At 36.8% G+C, this 14,681-nt stretch overlaps 2 protein-coding genes across 3 annotated transcripts in view; both read right to left on the bottom strand.

Annotated features, from left to right (window-relative positions):
* Nucleotides 1-4,364: 4,364 nt before the first annotated feature.
* LOC128875449 (uncharacterized) lies at nucleotides 4,365-9,504 on the bottom strand. Its single transcript, XM_054121043.1, has 2 exons — nucleotides 7,842-9,504; nucleotides 4,365-5,186 (listed from the first exon to the last, which is right to left on the bottom strand). Exons 1-2 carry the CDS (start codon nucleotides 8,166-8,168, stop codon nucleotides 4,863-4,865), a joined length of 651 nt encoding a protein of 216 aa, XP_053977018.1. The 5' UTR covers nucleotides 8,169-9,504; the 3' UTR covers nucleotides 4,365-4,862.
* A 1,835-nt stretch (nucleotides 9,505-11,339) lies between these two features.
* LOC128878828 (uncharacterized) overlaps nucleotides 11,340-14,681 on the bottom strand; it is a 29,618-nt gene continuing 26,276 nt past the window's right edge. For both annotated transcript variants that reach the window (XM_054127393.1, XM_054127387.1), the window contains exon 4: nucleotides 11,340-14,576. In XM_054127393.1, coding sequence (XP_053983368.1) covers nucleotides 14,142-14,576 — 435 coding nt within the window. In that variant the 3' untranslated portion in view covers nucleotides 11,340-14,141. The remainder of the gene's footprint in view (nucleotides 14,577-14,681) is intronic.

The raw sequence follows: 14,681 nt of genomic DNA, 5'->3' as shown, positions 1-14,681 counted from the left end.
CTATATATATAATTATATATAACCAAATTTAGCGAACTGACACGATTTTAAACTTCATGTACTTTATTTAAAAAATAAATTGTTCCTTACACTGTGTAGAGGAAAATTTCTGCCAATCGACTTTTTAACTATTACGTCATCTTTTTAGATGACTACAAGAGCACCTTAGGGCGGATTTCTTGTGTTTGCGACCAGGAAGGAATCTCTTCGAGATTACATCGACGTCTTGAAATATTTCCGTGAGCGTAACGCATATAACGACATCGAGAGTCAACGTGAAAAAGATGAAGTTTCACGTGAACGCACCTGAAGAATGTACGGTTAACTGAACTTCTGAACGTGTTAGTGGTCTCTCTAACAAGGGTTTTCAACGTGCACGTAAAGAACGTTTTTCACCGATCCTGAATTCCTGTTAATTGTGGCGGATTCTGAGTCCGTACGGAATTATGCAGTTTTTTAAAATTAGATCTTGGAATGAAAGTGCGGTAGGGATTACAAATGGGCGGTTGTCTTTGGAGATTGCAAATTTACCCGACTTTTCAGTTACCGGTAATTTGGTAAAATTTTCAATCGGTACCAGTTCACCAAGAATCTAGCGCTATTTTCTAGTTTACATAAAGCTAACAACGCTGTAAATAAAAAATGATAGTAATATCTAAAAGAATAACATCTAAAAAGAAATATTATCGATAATTTTGTACAATTTTCAATCAGTAATCTACCGCTATTTATCATTTTCCACAAAGTTATCAACGTTGAAAATAGAAAACATGAGTAATAACTAATATTTTATTCGCCTGTAGCCCAGCACAACAGAAATGAACAAAGAAAAGAGCAATGTTTTTCTTTCGAAAGTGTTAAAGATCAGTTCGATAACTTCCTAACGAACAAGTTTAGGGCACAAGTATGTTAGTACTTTTATGTAGAGCATAACAAACTGCATCGACTCAAAGAGTTAAAGCATCAGTATAATATCGATTGCAACGGAGTAGTATGACCTGTAAACGATAACTTTAAAACCAATCACGAACAAAGAAAAGTTATTGATTAATATTGATAGTCGGTAGTCAGAAGTTGTTGGCAAATAATCCTCGCCTCCGTCAAAAGCCACAGGTTAAACGGGGTCATGGTCCTTACATGTTATTAACATCCATCATAATTGTTAATGACATTAGTGTATTTACATAAGATCCTTCCATTCGTCGTCCCTACTACATGTTAATTGCCTAAGTAATTGACGCAACGGCCTTCATATACTGCGTGGAAACGTCCATACATTTCTATCGAAATGAATCGCGTTCTCGCCAATTGATGAATCAGAAGAACGAGGTTCCGGCACGTCATCAGTTTTTATCTCGCTGCGCGAAGATTCTTTTTCACACGCTGACTACGTATAAATTACCGTGTCAGAAAATAACTGTTGACTGCCGGCTGATCGAAGTTGATAATAGCTAGTCGCTATGCGAGCTGATCTGTGGCACACTGTACGCGCTATCTAATTATTACGAACCGTAAGCGGTGCGCTACGTGAGAGTGAATAGTATACAAGTAACGAGAAATCCATACGACGATAACACTTCTGTACCTGTGCTGCAGCCATCTGCAAAGTATAATCCCCGAGTTGGAAACATGCAAACAAAGACCTGGCATTTGAATGCCAGCGATTGGCATGATCGGGCACCGACTTCGTGATCCTGCGAGATCGCGACTTCTATGCCTCTGCCCCTCGATTCCTCGCCAACGCCCGGATCACGGTCTTTGAATGCTATGCGGTTCGTTAATGAAGTATAACCATCCCTCGATTTACGCAGATCCTTCCAATAAATACTACACGAATAAAAACTACACGATACATTAAAATTCTCTCTATGATTTCAAGGCCTTTTAAACTATGGAGGTTAAGTGAGTAAGTGCAACAATATCTAGGAAAGCAATTAATTCGTATTCATAACGAAGACAGGTCTAACAGGTATTTGTTCCCACGCACATTAAACAGGAAGATAATTTATTTAAGTTTACTATTGATGGTCATTTCAATTATTGACTCACTGTCTATGATTAATCTTTAGAATCAGTGTTCAAAGGGATTGCCGTTTAGAAAATCTACTTGTGAATATGATTATGACTAGACTGCGGATTTTTATGCATTTATAGGAAATTTGAATGTGCAAGAAGCTACAAAATGTAAACAATATGCAAGAATATAAAAAAGATTGAAAATAAAGTTCATGTTATAATATTTGTAGAATTAAATAAATTCCTATTTAGGTTCAATTCTCGAAGGCACTTTTGCGAAGATTTTATTATGCATAAAGATCCGCAGTCTAATTATGATTTTATTTGTTTGTCTATCGATTCTTTTTGCATTAGAGAAACAGAACCACCTATTGAATGTTCATTATGAATTTTCAACTTCTAAACGAAATTATAACATTTCTTGTATAATTATCACTATAGATACTTTCTATTGAAATATTATGAATATTTATCGGTAAGATTGGAAATTGAATAAAATCTCTGTACGGAGTCATGTTATCACTAGCATCACAGGATGTGAAAGGATTTAACTGCGCACTCTACCTTCAGCAATAGTAACTCTGAGAATCATATTCAATTCGCTCACCGAAGTCGGTAAAGCTAGTAAACGTGAAAATTAGTCATAATAAAATTCAGTTATACTAACCTTGCGAATTACGAATGAAAGAAAAATAACTTTATTATTTTTTATTTGTGAAATAAAAATTAAAGAGTTATAAAATTAAATTTTTCCCGATGAACAAATAAAAATTTAATTATTCGTGTAAATATTTTTACGAATAAATTATTATCCGTTGATTTTATTCGTTACTTACTATTCGAGTAAAATTTTATCCTCGTATGGTAAAAACGTGACTACTGTTTCTATATCGACGAGGGAAATGAACTTTCTCATCAGTCGGTATTGGAGAGAATGCATTTACCAATTTCGCATAATACTCTGTTGATATATAGAACGAGACCGACAAATATGTGATATCGCGTGTAGCTACAGATGAGATAATAGGATCCTGTACTTCAGTGGCGCGTATGTCAGATTTTGGTAGATTGCAAGTATGTGACTCATGGCGCATACTCAGCTGAATTACGAAGTATTTGGATTTCCATTGGTACACAAAACTTGAGTTGGAGAAGTACTTAGCAATTTAATATTTAGTAGTAATCGCATTTCCTAATTTATTAATAATATTTCTAATATTTACACTCTCGAGTAGAGGAAGGGATCATAAAAGTATGCTGTAAATTATTTAGTTAAACACTATCTACTTATTTCACTCAAATATTGAAATATGAAAAAAGGTATTTGTGAAACAAAACTATGTATGTGAATATGAAATGTGGCACAGTTAAATGAAAGATGAGTCCGGATGGAAATGATTAAAAATTCACTGTAATATTGATTTTGTCATATCGAATACGATAATTTTAGGCAGGTAAATTTCGACTAGAAAAATTATATTAGATTACGAAATAAAGATTTAAATTTGAGAACAAGTGCATGTTTTAGAAAAGTGAGAATATGAATAGTAAAATACGATGTGGAAAAAAGACGTGATTCACTAACACGATAGTTCATTTTTAAAATACTGCATCGTATTTATAGATGCGTGGGGTGCTTCGTCACAGCTGAGAAATTTGAAAACGTGGTCTAGAGATTTTATGGGACTCGCGTCATGTGACGTTATAGGTATGTGTGATACGTCGATATTCGTAGCTAACGTTACATACAGTCCATGACGAACTGATGCATTCTCAAATTTCTATGCACACTTTAGTTTCAAATACAATAATCTTTTACTCCTTGTGACTATGATGGTTCTTCTTTTGACCACTTCGATCCACAAATGGATGAAGTCAATATTATTTTTATAATCTCTATTTATTTCAATTTATTCGATTTACTTTCACTTGAATAACTCAAAGGATTATTCAGCTCTCAACGCGATAACGTAGCGACTTGAAACAATAGTGCGCAAGCTCAACCCCGATAAGATCATACATAGATTAGAGAATGATTCTGAGTCATCAGTAGAAAGCATGAGTTCATTGTGTAGATCAACGAACAGGAAAGTTTTTGATGATAACCTGTGCTCAATGTGTAAAGGAATAAAACAACGAGGACGAGAGTTTTATAAAACGTGTTATTTTTTATTACGAAATGTAATATAAAATACAATAATAAATTATTAAATAGTGTAGATATAAATATTTGATATATTATCTACAAATACAAATATCTGTTTGATAATACTGAACGATGAAGAAATAATTTCATTACAATTATTGTCTTTCATAAATACCTAAATGCTAATAGTGTTCACTTGTCAGGAGTACAGAAATTGTTTCCTTAAGCGATTATCACATACCGAGACCAAAATTGCGATCGCGTATCACCTTCGAAATGGCAAAGTGAGAAGGTGCTATCGATTCTAATAAATTATTTGTTATTATTCAATAAATAAATACCGTCATGAATAAATAATTCTGTCGACCGCGATTCACGGATAAATAATAAATACTAAACCTAGTGATCGGCGAATGCAATAAATAAGTTTATGAATAAATAAGTTAAATAATGCGATTATCCAGCAAGTTCATTTTGCAATGATCCGATTATCTCGAACGATTGTCGCGAATGATTTCAGCGGCTGTCTAGTCATGCGTAGTGTGACACGTCGTTGCTTTCCGCAGCAGTCGATAGGCGCTAACTGAATTTATATCATATCAGTTTGCAGCACTTTTATCGGTGGTATCGGTTCGTTATCGTTTCGATGGCACGCTCGTCGTTTCTCGTATGCAAATCTATACAATTTTCTCGACGCTTTCTAATAATTGAAAACGTGTCTCCAAGCGTGCAGGTAATCTCTGTACTTGTGAAGAATGCCCCAGTCACGGATGAGTCTTCTGGTGTCGTCCACGGGCTCTCTTTCTATGCTAGTCATGATACTTCTTTCCACACGCGGCGGAACATCAAGGGGCGTAAAAGCGGCGATGTAGCTCTCCAACTCGCACAGCATCGCCTTCACCGAGTTTTGAGTTGCCTCCAGAGCGTTGTGAACCTGAGAATTCGTCTCGTCGTCCACCAATTCCTCGAAAGCAACTGCGAATTTCTGCAGGTCCCTGTGCATCTTTGGAAAGTGGTTGATAATCTGCAACAGAAAAGGTGGTTTAGACGTTTTTGCCAATTGTCAGCAGCGATGTGAACTTGATTTTAGACGGAGAAAGTTTTATGACTCTGTGTCGGTGCAACCTCAAGTAACTTACAATTGTTTTATGATACGTTAAAAACTGTTACTACTAGAGTTCAGAAGGTTGTAAAAGCCTTAGATAAAAAGTTGCTTCACTATTTGTCAGGAATTAGACATTGGTCCTGATCAAGGACCATTCCCAGGTAAAGCCTAATTTAAACGTGGCACGTTTTCTTGCAAGCCAGACTATGTACCTTGTTATGTGGATTTCATTATTGGTCCTATAAAATATTTCCCGTACATTTCTAGCATACTACGATCCTTGGGTCTATCAAAGTGAATCAACCACGTCAGACGATTACTCCGAACATTTTGATTGATCCAAAGATCTCAGCATGGCTATAATCATACAGGAAATATCATACTAAGGCAATCAAGAAAAGTATGCATAAGAGCATACACCCTGGTCTACTCTAGCCTGCAAGGAATCATACTCCATCCAAATTAGCATATAGACAAGTAAGACTCCATTCCTTGGCTCTTGAAAAAGGTAACACGATTCAAATCATTTGAATAGCATCTCAAATTAGTCAAGGAAAGAGAAAGAGAACGCCTGGAAGGATCGACTCGACGTCGCGCGTTCGGGAGGGGGGACGTACCGATGTTGAATGATCTAAACCGCGGGAAAAGCGACGCGGGGGAGGGGGGGGGATGGGGTGGACGCCGGGGAGTACCAAGAGCGTTATCACGGATGCGTTATCAGCGTGTACGCATCGTGACGGAGGACAAGCTGGATTACGCAGTCGCGCGACCCGGCAAACATAACCGGCGTGTACCCTGGAGTTGCATTGCGCGCGCAAACCTCGAACAGCCGCACGCGCTTCTGTTCGCCTGCTACTTTATAATAATTACCGTCTCATTAAAATTTGTTATTTAACGTTGCGTTAATTAATTGCAACACCAAACGGTCAACTGGTCGCGAACTGAAAACGCGCGCGAATTTCTGCAACGGGCTCACCTGTCCCGTGATTCGACACATTCGTGCTCTTCCGGTTTCTCGTGTCCTAACGCTTTCCACGCTCAATGAATATTTATAGAAGTGGGGGAGGGACACAAAGGACGATTACGTCCCTAGGAAAGTTCGGTGCGATATCTCGCTGATTACCGACAACTCACTCCGGAAAGGAGAAGGATACTCTAACCCTTGTCATTGTTGCGAGTTTGGGTAGATTGTTGAAGATGAAGCTCGCTATTTAGTTTTCCTTTTGGTGGCAAATTGTACGATCGGTGGTATTTGATTCATCGAGGAACACGATTTAAAAGAAAAGTGAGACTTAAGCTCGCGGAATTAATCTCGTTACATATTCAACTTCGAAATAAGTAGAAAACATCAAGTAGCTTGTGCCTTTATCATAAAACGTTTTATTTACAATATATGAGTAAAATATTAGGTTGTCCCGAAAGTTTCTTTCGCGAGTTGCACTCAATTATTATTTTATGTGGTCGTGTTTATATAAATAGACAATCTAATTTCGTAGATATTCATGTTGTAACAGTAATGGAGCAAAATGAATCGTGCACAATTCAGTAATGTAACATAAAACGTAAAATATTGTACATGTATTACTTATTAATAAAGCGAAAGAAACATTTGGGACAACCTAATATTATATTATCTCATCATGGACAAGTAGGTAAACAAAAGGACCGACAGTTTTTAACACGTCTAGCCCTAAAGAGTTAACAAATACAAAGGGAAGAATTTACATGGAAACGAAGTCTTTGGTTAACTTTCCTCTCTTTGGCGAAGAAGCCAGGGTGCGATTAAACCTTTGCACTCGTTGAAATTCTCATTAGGACGAACTAACACCACTAACTACCATTTCTATCATTGTACTATTTCTACTGTTTACCAATATTTGTAAAACCTCTTACATAATACGAATTAATGTAAAGAAGTATTATGCAAAGATTTATATTAAATGATACAAAAAATATTTTAATATTCTGTCATATCTTTTCATTTTGAAAATAAAACTTTCTAAAAATTCCGTATTTTTTGTAACGTTTTTATTTAGAAGCGGAAACCAAAAAGTAAACAATTAATAGATATAGTTTAGCTATTTGTGTGTCACTAACAAAAATCAGAAGTTGTTCGAAGAAACTATAACTATAATATTTGTGGCATAAAATAAAATGAGTCATAAGACTATCGAGAAAGAAGCTGTAACATAAACGAAATTGTTGCGTCTGAGGCGCCCACTCGAATGCAAAGAATGGAATGCGTGTACTTGAACAACGCGTTGACTGTCAAGTTTTCAATGATTAGGGATGTCTTCGAAAGTTTCTCAAACAGAAACGTAAGATATAGAAATATTGAATACTTCCACGAGGCATTGTTATCTTTTACTATTTATTTCAGAAAATATTAAACATTACTAGCCGTAATCGTTTCAGAGCTGCATTATAAGTCGAAAGCGCCGGTCACCGTTGACCAACATGGCAGTCAACGTGTTAACGGGCACGCAAAGCGCTGCCAAGGTATGCCCACTACCGCAAACTGATGAAACACTAACCAGGGAGGTCTATAGGATTACAAACGCAAGATAAATTTACCGTTTGCTGCTTCCTGTGGGCCAGCCTCTTGATCATGCTCACGTCTTTTTTGCCAGGAACCCAGTTCGGGATGTATTGATGATCGTGAACGCCGATCCGTACACTTTCATATAAGTAGTCGTAGTCACGGTTCAAGTAATCGTACATGGTCATTTGATGCTGAAGCATCAGCCTCTCCAGGCTGATCCTAGCTTCTTCGCGTAAGTTCGCCATCGACGCTCCATCCATTTCCACACTACCATCTCCGCAGGGGTGGTGCCACATTGGCAGGTCGCCGGAAACAACGGTCAAGACGCTGATTAACAGGCCACATCGGACGACGAACATATTCGAATTGAACTAATCGGCACGATCACTGGCGCAAACTTAATCTAATCTATCGGTCGTTTCCACCTGGCCCGAACGAAGCGAACGATTTCGCTAAGACGATGTTAGCGTTTGCCGCGAGATCGTGAACTGAGATTGTCAAACTCTCGTGCTTCCAGCTTATATATGGCATTGTGTAAACAATCGTACGTACGTACGCACGTACAACGGTGGGGTGGCAGCTTATATTTTGTCCAGAGTTTTTCGCCGGTCTGGTAAAGCCCGACGTAATCGCGGACGAGCCTTCTTCTTCGTAGCGGATTTTTCAAAAATACTGTCCCGCGGACACCGGAAGAATCAGATAATAGCCGACGCTGAATAAGCTGCATTCTGATAGTAATTGCTGCGTTAATGTTTACTACTTACAATTAACTGTGCAAACGAGCGATGTCTGTTGCAATAAACGCCACGTTATTTACAGCCCTGCAACCGATGCGACTGATTAGGTATTTCACGTCGTCAAGTGTAACAATCGTTATAACTATTTTTTTTTTTTCGTTATTGCAAATCGCAGGATTTAGAATGCGTTTTCTGCGTTCCTCTTTCGTAGAGCGTGATTTTCTTTCTCACCAGCTTCTGTAAACTTCCCAAACCGGGTACTTCATTAATTCTGTATTTTGCCAAAATTTTGTACAATTTTTAATAGTCCTTACAAACTGTTCTCGCGAGCTTCTCTCTTGATTCGTGTACGCAAAGTATTGTGTTCGCGCATACGTGCAGATTGGAGTAGCATTCGAATTGCATAACAGTCTTTCTAAATTTGAATATTTTTTCAGGAAGAGTGCAGCTCTGCAATACACAATCATAACGTCCAAATTTATCTCTATGACGTGTTCGCGTAAAAACAAACAATACCTATCGGTTGGCGTTGCGAGTTTCGCGGATTCGTGGTTTTACAATCCCACGTTGAGTGTTCCTTGAAAAAAAGAACGTATCTGTCATCGCACATTTACCGCGCTCGCAACCAGATCGGAAGTAGATACAAGTTCCGTCGGAAGTCTTTCAGGGGCCTCGTGTGCCGTACAAACGCAAACAGCGCTATATTAACGTTATGATTCAATCGAGATAATCACATCAGTAAGTGTCAAAAGCCTTACGTACAGGTTCATCTAAGTACGCCGAGTATCGATGATCTAATCTATCAAATAGGATTAAATGGTAACGTGCTCGAATCATCAGCGTCCAATCTGTGAAACGTCACAATCATGCTTATAATTCTGAATCATCGCAAAAGATATAAACTGACTAATTAAGGTCGAGATACGAACTTCCTAAATTTGCTAAGTCAATAAGATTGCATAACATATACACATCCGCTTAAAAATCTGCAGATAGTTACTGATTTTTAACGAATCTGTAGCACAAGATAAAATTCATAGGAAAATATATAGTTCAATTCATTGTGCATCTGTGCATTTCAAGTTTTTGCTAAAATTTTAGAAAATACAGCTCGCGCTATATCCATTCGTCTCGCTGAATACGATACGTTCGAAAACAGGCCTTACGAAAAATTGACGTCACGAGGTCAATACATTTGCGTTAAAACTCAGCGCATAGATTCAGGCGCAAAAACTTCTGAATGAAGTCGACGTAACGTGCGCGTCCTACGTAGACGTTGGATTCTACGTAATATCTTACACGTATACCATAAAAAGTGATACCATAATTAGATAGTTGGTTAGTTAGCCGAACTAAGATTAGGTCTTTACACGTTGGATTATTTCGTGACGAGATTACGTAGATTCGAACACATGGAAGTCATAAGGAAGTAAACAATAACACATCTAAGTAGAAATAATAATTAGCCGAGGCCAGTTACCCGAACTAAGATTAGGTCTTTACACGTTGGATTATTTAGTCATAAGGAAGTAAACAATAACACATCTAAGTAGAAATAATAATTAGTCGAGGCCAATTAGCCTACATTCATTAAATGCAAGATGAATCTATGAAAAATAGAAAATGCGCCCGCGCGTGCCTCGTGTCCGTTCTATTTTTACTTATGTCTAATTACTAATATTTCGTAAGGCGACAAAATACAAGTTAGTTTAAGGTAAATTAGTTCAAAGTCCCACGAACTCGAAATAAGCAAGATGTAGGAGAGCCAGTTTTTTCCTTTTATCTTTTAAAATGAAAATTATGAGATTTTAAAAGCTTACTAAGTGATCTCAAACAATGGTTTTCCTCGTGTGGATTATCGTAAAATTTCCGTTGTGCGCAATATTCGGGCCTTTTGAATCAAAAGATCTTTCCTATCTTTATTGTCGGTATTATTCCAGCTTTTTCTACCTGCCAAGCCTAGCCATAATGTTTTATTCAAGCATTCCCTTTCTTTATGCATTGTACGACTTTGTATACTATTTATTATACATTTTCTACATATTTTGACTTACACTTCTTGCCAACAGCAGATATTCGTCTAAATGGAACACATTTAGAAGAGTCATACGAATGTTCTTACGAACATTTATTTCAAGAACAGTAATTTTTAAAATACGGTTCAAAGTTTGGTAAGACAATGTCACAAATTCTATACATACGTATAAAATAATGCTATTTCTGAAAAAAAGTAAGAACCATAAGAGTCTCCACAAGAGAAACTGTTGTTTGTGTCAAAAAATTAAACAATTCATGTACATGTATAAATTAAGCGTAATAGTCAAGCTTATGGATAAGCTTATAGAAGCACTTTTCAAAATATATGAACTTGAACTTGTAATTAACCTGGTTGTTGATCTAGTACTCTTCATAAAGAATTATACGATTTTCGAACATTTTGCCCGAATTTGATGAATGTCCATAAAAAATAATTCTGCCTCTCGCGAACGAGCATGTATTTTTTTGCACCGCATCGACGATCACTTTCACAAGTTTAATGAACTTGATATGGTATTATCTTGCTGCACACCTATACACTTTCCTCCAGACATCATCGATAACGAGCGTCAGCTGACCAAAACCGAACCTGCGAACGGTTCATAAAATCCTGATACGATTGATTAAATTTCGTTGTTGTATGCGAAATTGAAAGTTTACAATTAACGTTAAATTGCAAAAGTCGTTGCCAAACAGTGGCTGAGGTGTCAGGTGAATATAGAATGCCGTTATTCAATACAAAAAAAACATCGAATTTATTCGAGACGATTATACAAGTACAGAAATGACAATAAATAATATATGCGATGGTAACGTGATATAATAAATAAATCGTAACACTATGTACGTCTACGTGTACGCCACAATAAATATAACTACTACGTATACTTGATAAAATGCAAGTGGAATCCTTAACGTCTAAGTGCGCGTGTATAAAACGTTCGGTATCGCGCGTGAATACCAAGTACAAAAATATTTAACATTAAAGTACACGTATGCCTAAGTACCGGTTCAATATAAAATATCGATTGCCTTCAATACAAACGTGTTTTCATTCAGGAAGAATAATGCTGCGACGATACACCCGCGGGTGAGTTCAACGCGTATACAAATAATTCTTACGATTCTTAAATGGTCCCTCGATACTCGTATCATAACTAAACGAGACGTGTTTCGTCGTCTGGCCTAAGTGTAGTAGACTCCCTTACAACGCGAATTCCTGCGACGTGCCAGAAGTCTTGCGACTATTGTGTTCGAATAACCCGATTTCTCGTTTATTTTAATTATAAAATTATAAAATTATAAAAACATAATAAGTTTCTGCAACTATCTGTGTCTATTAAATTTCAATGAAATTGTTGATTTCCATGAAACTTCCTGTTTTACAGAGACGAAAGTGCAACTTGACTCCAAAAATTTGATATCGCAGAAATAAATATAGAAAGCCATGATCTATTTAAAAATACACTGATTTCACTAACTAAAACAGAATTTTGAAAAGGCTTGTACATGTAATACAATTATCGCGTTATACAGGAGTCTACTATACTCGAATTGGGACTAAGGAAAAATCGCCTGGAAAACGGTGTCGCCCCGAATACAGCGTCTTTCGAACGCTCGAAAGCAATTAAGAAGCAAAATATCGAAAGATAAAAAAAAAAAACTGTCATGTTCGCGACAGGACGAGATTCTACGGACTGGCGAATAAAAAAGAAACAACAGATATGAAAGAAAGTAAAAAGAAAAGATACGATTACACCTAAATACACGTATATCGTACGCGTTAACGCACGTCACTTACGATAAGTAATGCGCCTATGTATAAAACGTAGGAACTCTGTACGTACGCGTACGCTGGTGATATCACAGCTAAACAACATTAAGCTTTCGCCTGCTTATGTTAAAGCTACAATAAATAAGTTTGACGAACCGTCTCGTTCGGCGATTAATAATCAATGACTCTTGCGGCGTATTTTCATCAATACTTTCTGTACGTTTCGAAATCTCGATACCGCGGTGCTTCGCCACGATGTACGTATTTACAATGAGCCACGATCGGTTGGGTACGATTCGTTTTACCGCATCAACGTAAACGCGCGTCGCGTGCAATGCAAAGAGTTACAAAAGAAACAACTTCCATATCTGTACGTTGCTTCGTTGCACAAAAAAAAAAAAAAAAAAGAAACGCTTGACCTGTCAGATCAAACTTTCTGCAGTCAACGTGCTTTCGTTCGGATAATTTCTCTGAACTCTTATCGCATTTGTCACGCAATCGATTACATTCTAACTATGTTTATTTTATACTATCGTTTTCCCTTGAATGCGCAACACGGCTAATAGTTTCAAATGGATTCGTCCGCGACGATCGTCTCGTTAGACAAATCGATTGAGGGTTACTCTTTTATTTTCAATCGAAGAATTGCTTTTTTTTTTTACTGTTTAAGGTCTTGAGAATATTTCTATAGAAAATTCAAAATTATTAAAATTATAACTGTTTATAAGGTGTGAAACCTATAGAAAAATGACGATAGCAAGATTTTGAATTTATATGGCCATATGGGGAATGAAAAAGATGCGAAGGAAAAGTGTGTCGACTATGTGGGAAAATGAGGATGCACACAAACATGTATCGCGGCCGATACTGAAATTCATAATGAATAGAACAAAATCATTTTTGATTGTTTAAGACTATTGTAACTTCGAAACAAATTCAACAAGACAGTTGTAAATTTAACAGAATCTTCTATATACATATACAAATAAATATACTAAATTTTAAAAGTCTATGTCAATAACTTTGGCTGCAAAAAAAGAAACATGAAAATAAAAGAGTAACCCTTTAAAACGTACCGTACGAATCGAACTTCTAATCCGTGTTATTCGCTTATTCTTGTTATTAAGTAGATTATTAGATATAATACTGTTCTGAAATACATTTCTTAATACTGGTCTCTAGTATACAATTTGATTCTCAACGACGCTTTAACTCTCAGCTGTACCAGATGTCGGAAAAGAAATCGTTAATTCCTAAATACGATTGTCGCTCTCGTCTAATTCTATCGCAACACTCTTAACGCTACCACATTGGGAAAAACTGGCAAGATTTCAAAGTATTAAGCATCTACGAAATATCGTGACGATAAATTAAATAATAATAATAATAATTAAAAAAAAAACATTTGTCAGCGACAATTTGAAAGATGCAAAACTGTAAAAGAAGCTCGACGGGCAAATAACTTCTACGCAATAATATTAATGCCAAGAACTTAAAAACGATCAAGTTACGATGAAAATAACGTTCTTAAACAAAGAGAACTCTCAAAGTGTCTAAAGGAACTAATGTATGTATTAGACATTTGTTTCTCAAATTAAGGCTTGCAAAAATATAGAATGTTACACGCTGATAGTGTTCTAATTATAACAATAGAGAGTTCAGGTCGGCGAAGAAAAAAAGTTAATTCCTTAATAGATTGTTAAGGCTGCCTGTTAAACCCATTACTTCGAATAATTGAGAGATTTCGTAAAAAGTTAAGGGAAACCCTCGTGAGATTAATCTTGTCACACTTCTGCGAGCTTCCTTTGTTTGTTTCTAAACAGACTGTGTTTCGACGAACCTTTTCTTGGTCCCCGAGACAAGGAACTATTCTGACCGGCACCCAAAGAATGCTTCCGAACTGGCTTATTTTGTTTCTTAATCTTTGATATCCTTTTACCCTTTTGCCCGGGTCCCCTGTTAATAATTTTTGGTCCTGGATACTTCTGTTTTTTCGGGTCACAGGTACCTAGCCCAGGTGCAGTCGCGTTACGAAAGGCTTTGGTCCAGGCGTTAAGAAATGTTTGATAAAATCTGATAACACCCCAATCCTGAATTAACATCAGTGTTAAGTCGCCTTCCTTTGCCCAGTTAGAACTCTCCGTGACAATTTTAGATTTATGCTTTGTGGGTATATTCAAGTCTAAGTTTAAAATAGCAGTCTCCACTTCACATAACACCTGTAAGGAAAAATGCAAAATTGAAAATATCTGCTGTCGTGATACTACCTCTTCTTTGAGCAGTATTCATGGTAACTCGAGCACCATCTATGTATTTACAATAGT

Source organism: Hylaeus volcanicus, chromosome 1 (genome assembly GCF_026283585.1).
Source record: "Hylaeus volcanicus isolate JK05 chromosome 1, UHH_iyHylVolc1.0_haploid, whole genome shotgun sequence".
NCBI lineage: Eukaryota > Metazoa > Arthropoda > Insecta > Hymenoptera > Colletidae > Hylaeus > Hylaeus volcanicus.
The sequence above is the reverse complement of the archived record's forward strand: the minus strand, read 5'-3'. Positions and strand labels throughout refer to the sequence as shown.

Coding starts and splice junctions, on each gene's coding strand:
- LOC128875449 (XM_054121043.1), bottom strand. CDS start 8,168: ATGTTCGTCGTCCGATGTGGCCTGTTAATCAGCGTCTTGACCGTTGTT. Junction 5,187..7,841: donor CCCACAGGAAGCAGCAAACG/GTAAATTTATCT, acceptor TTTCTGTTGCAG/ATTATCAACCACTTTCCAAA.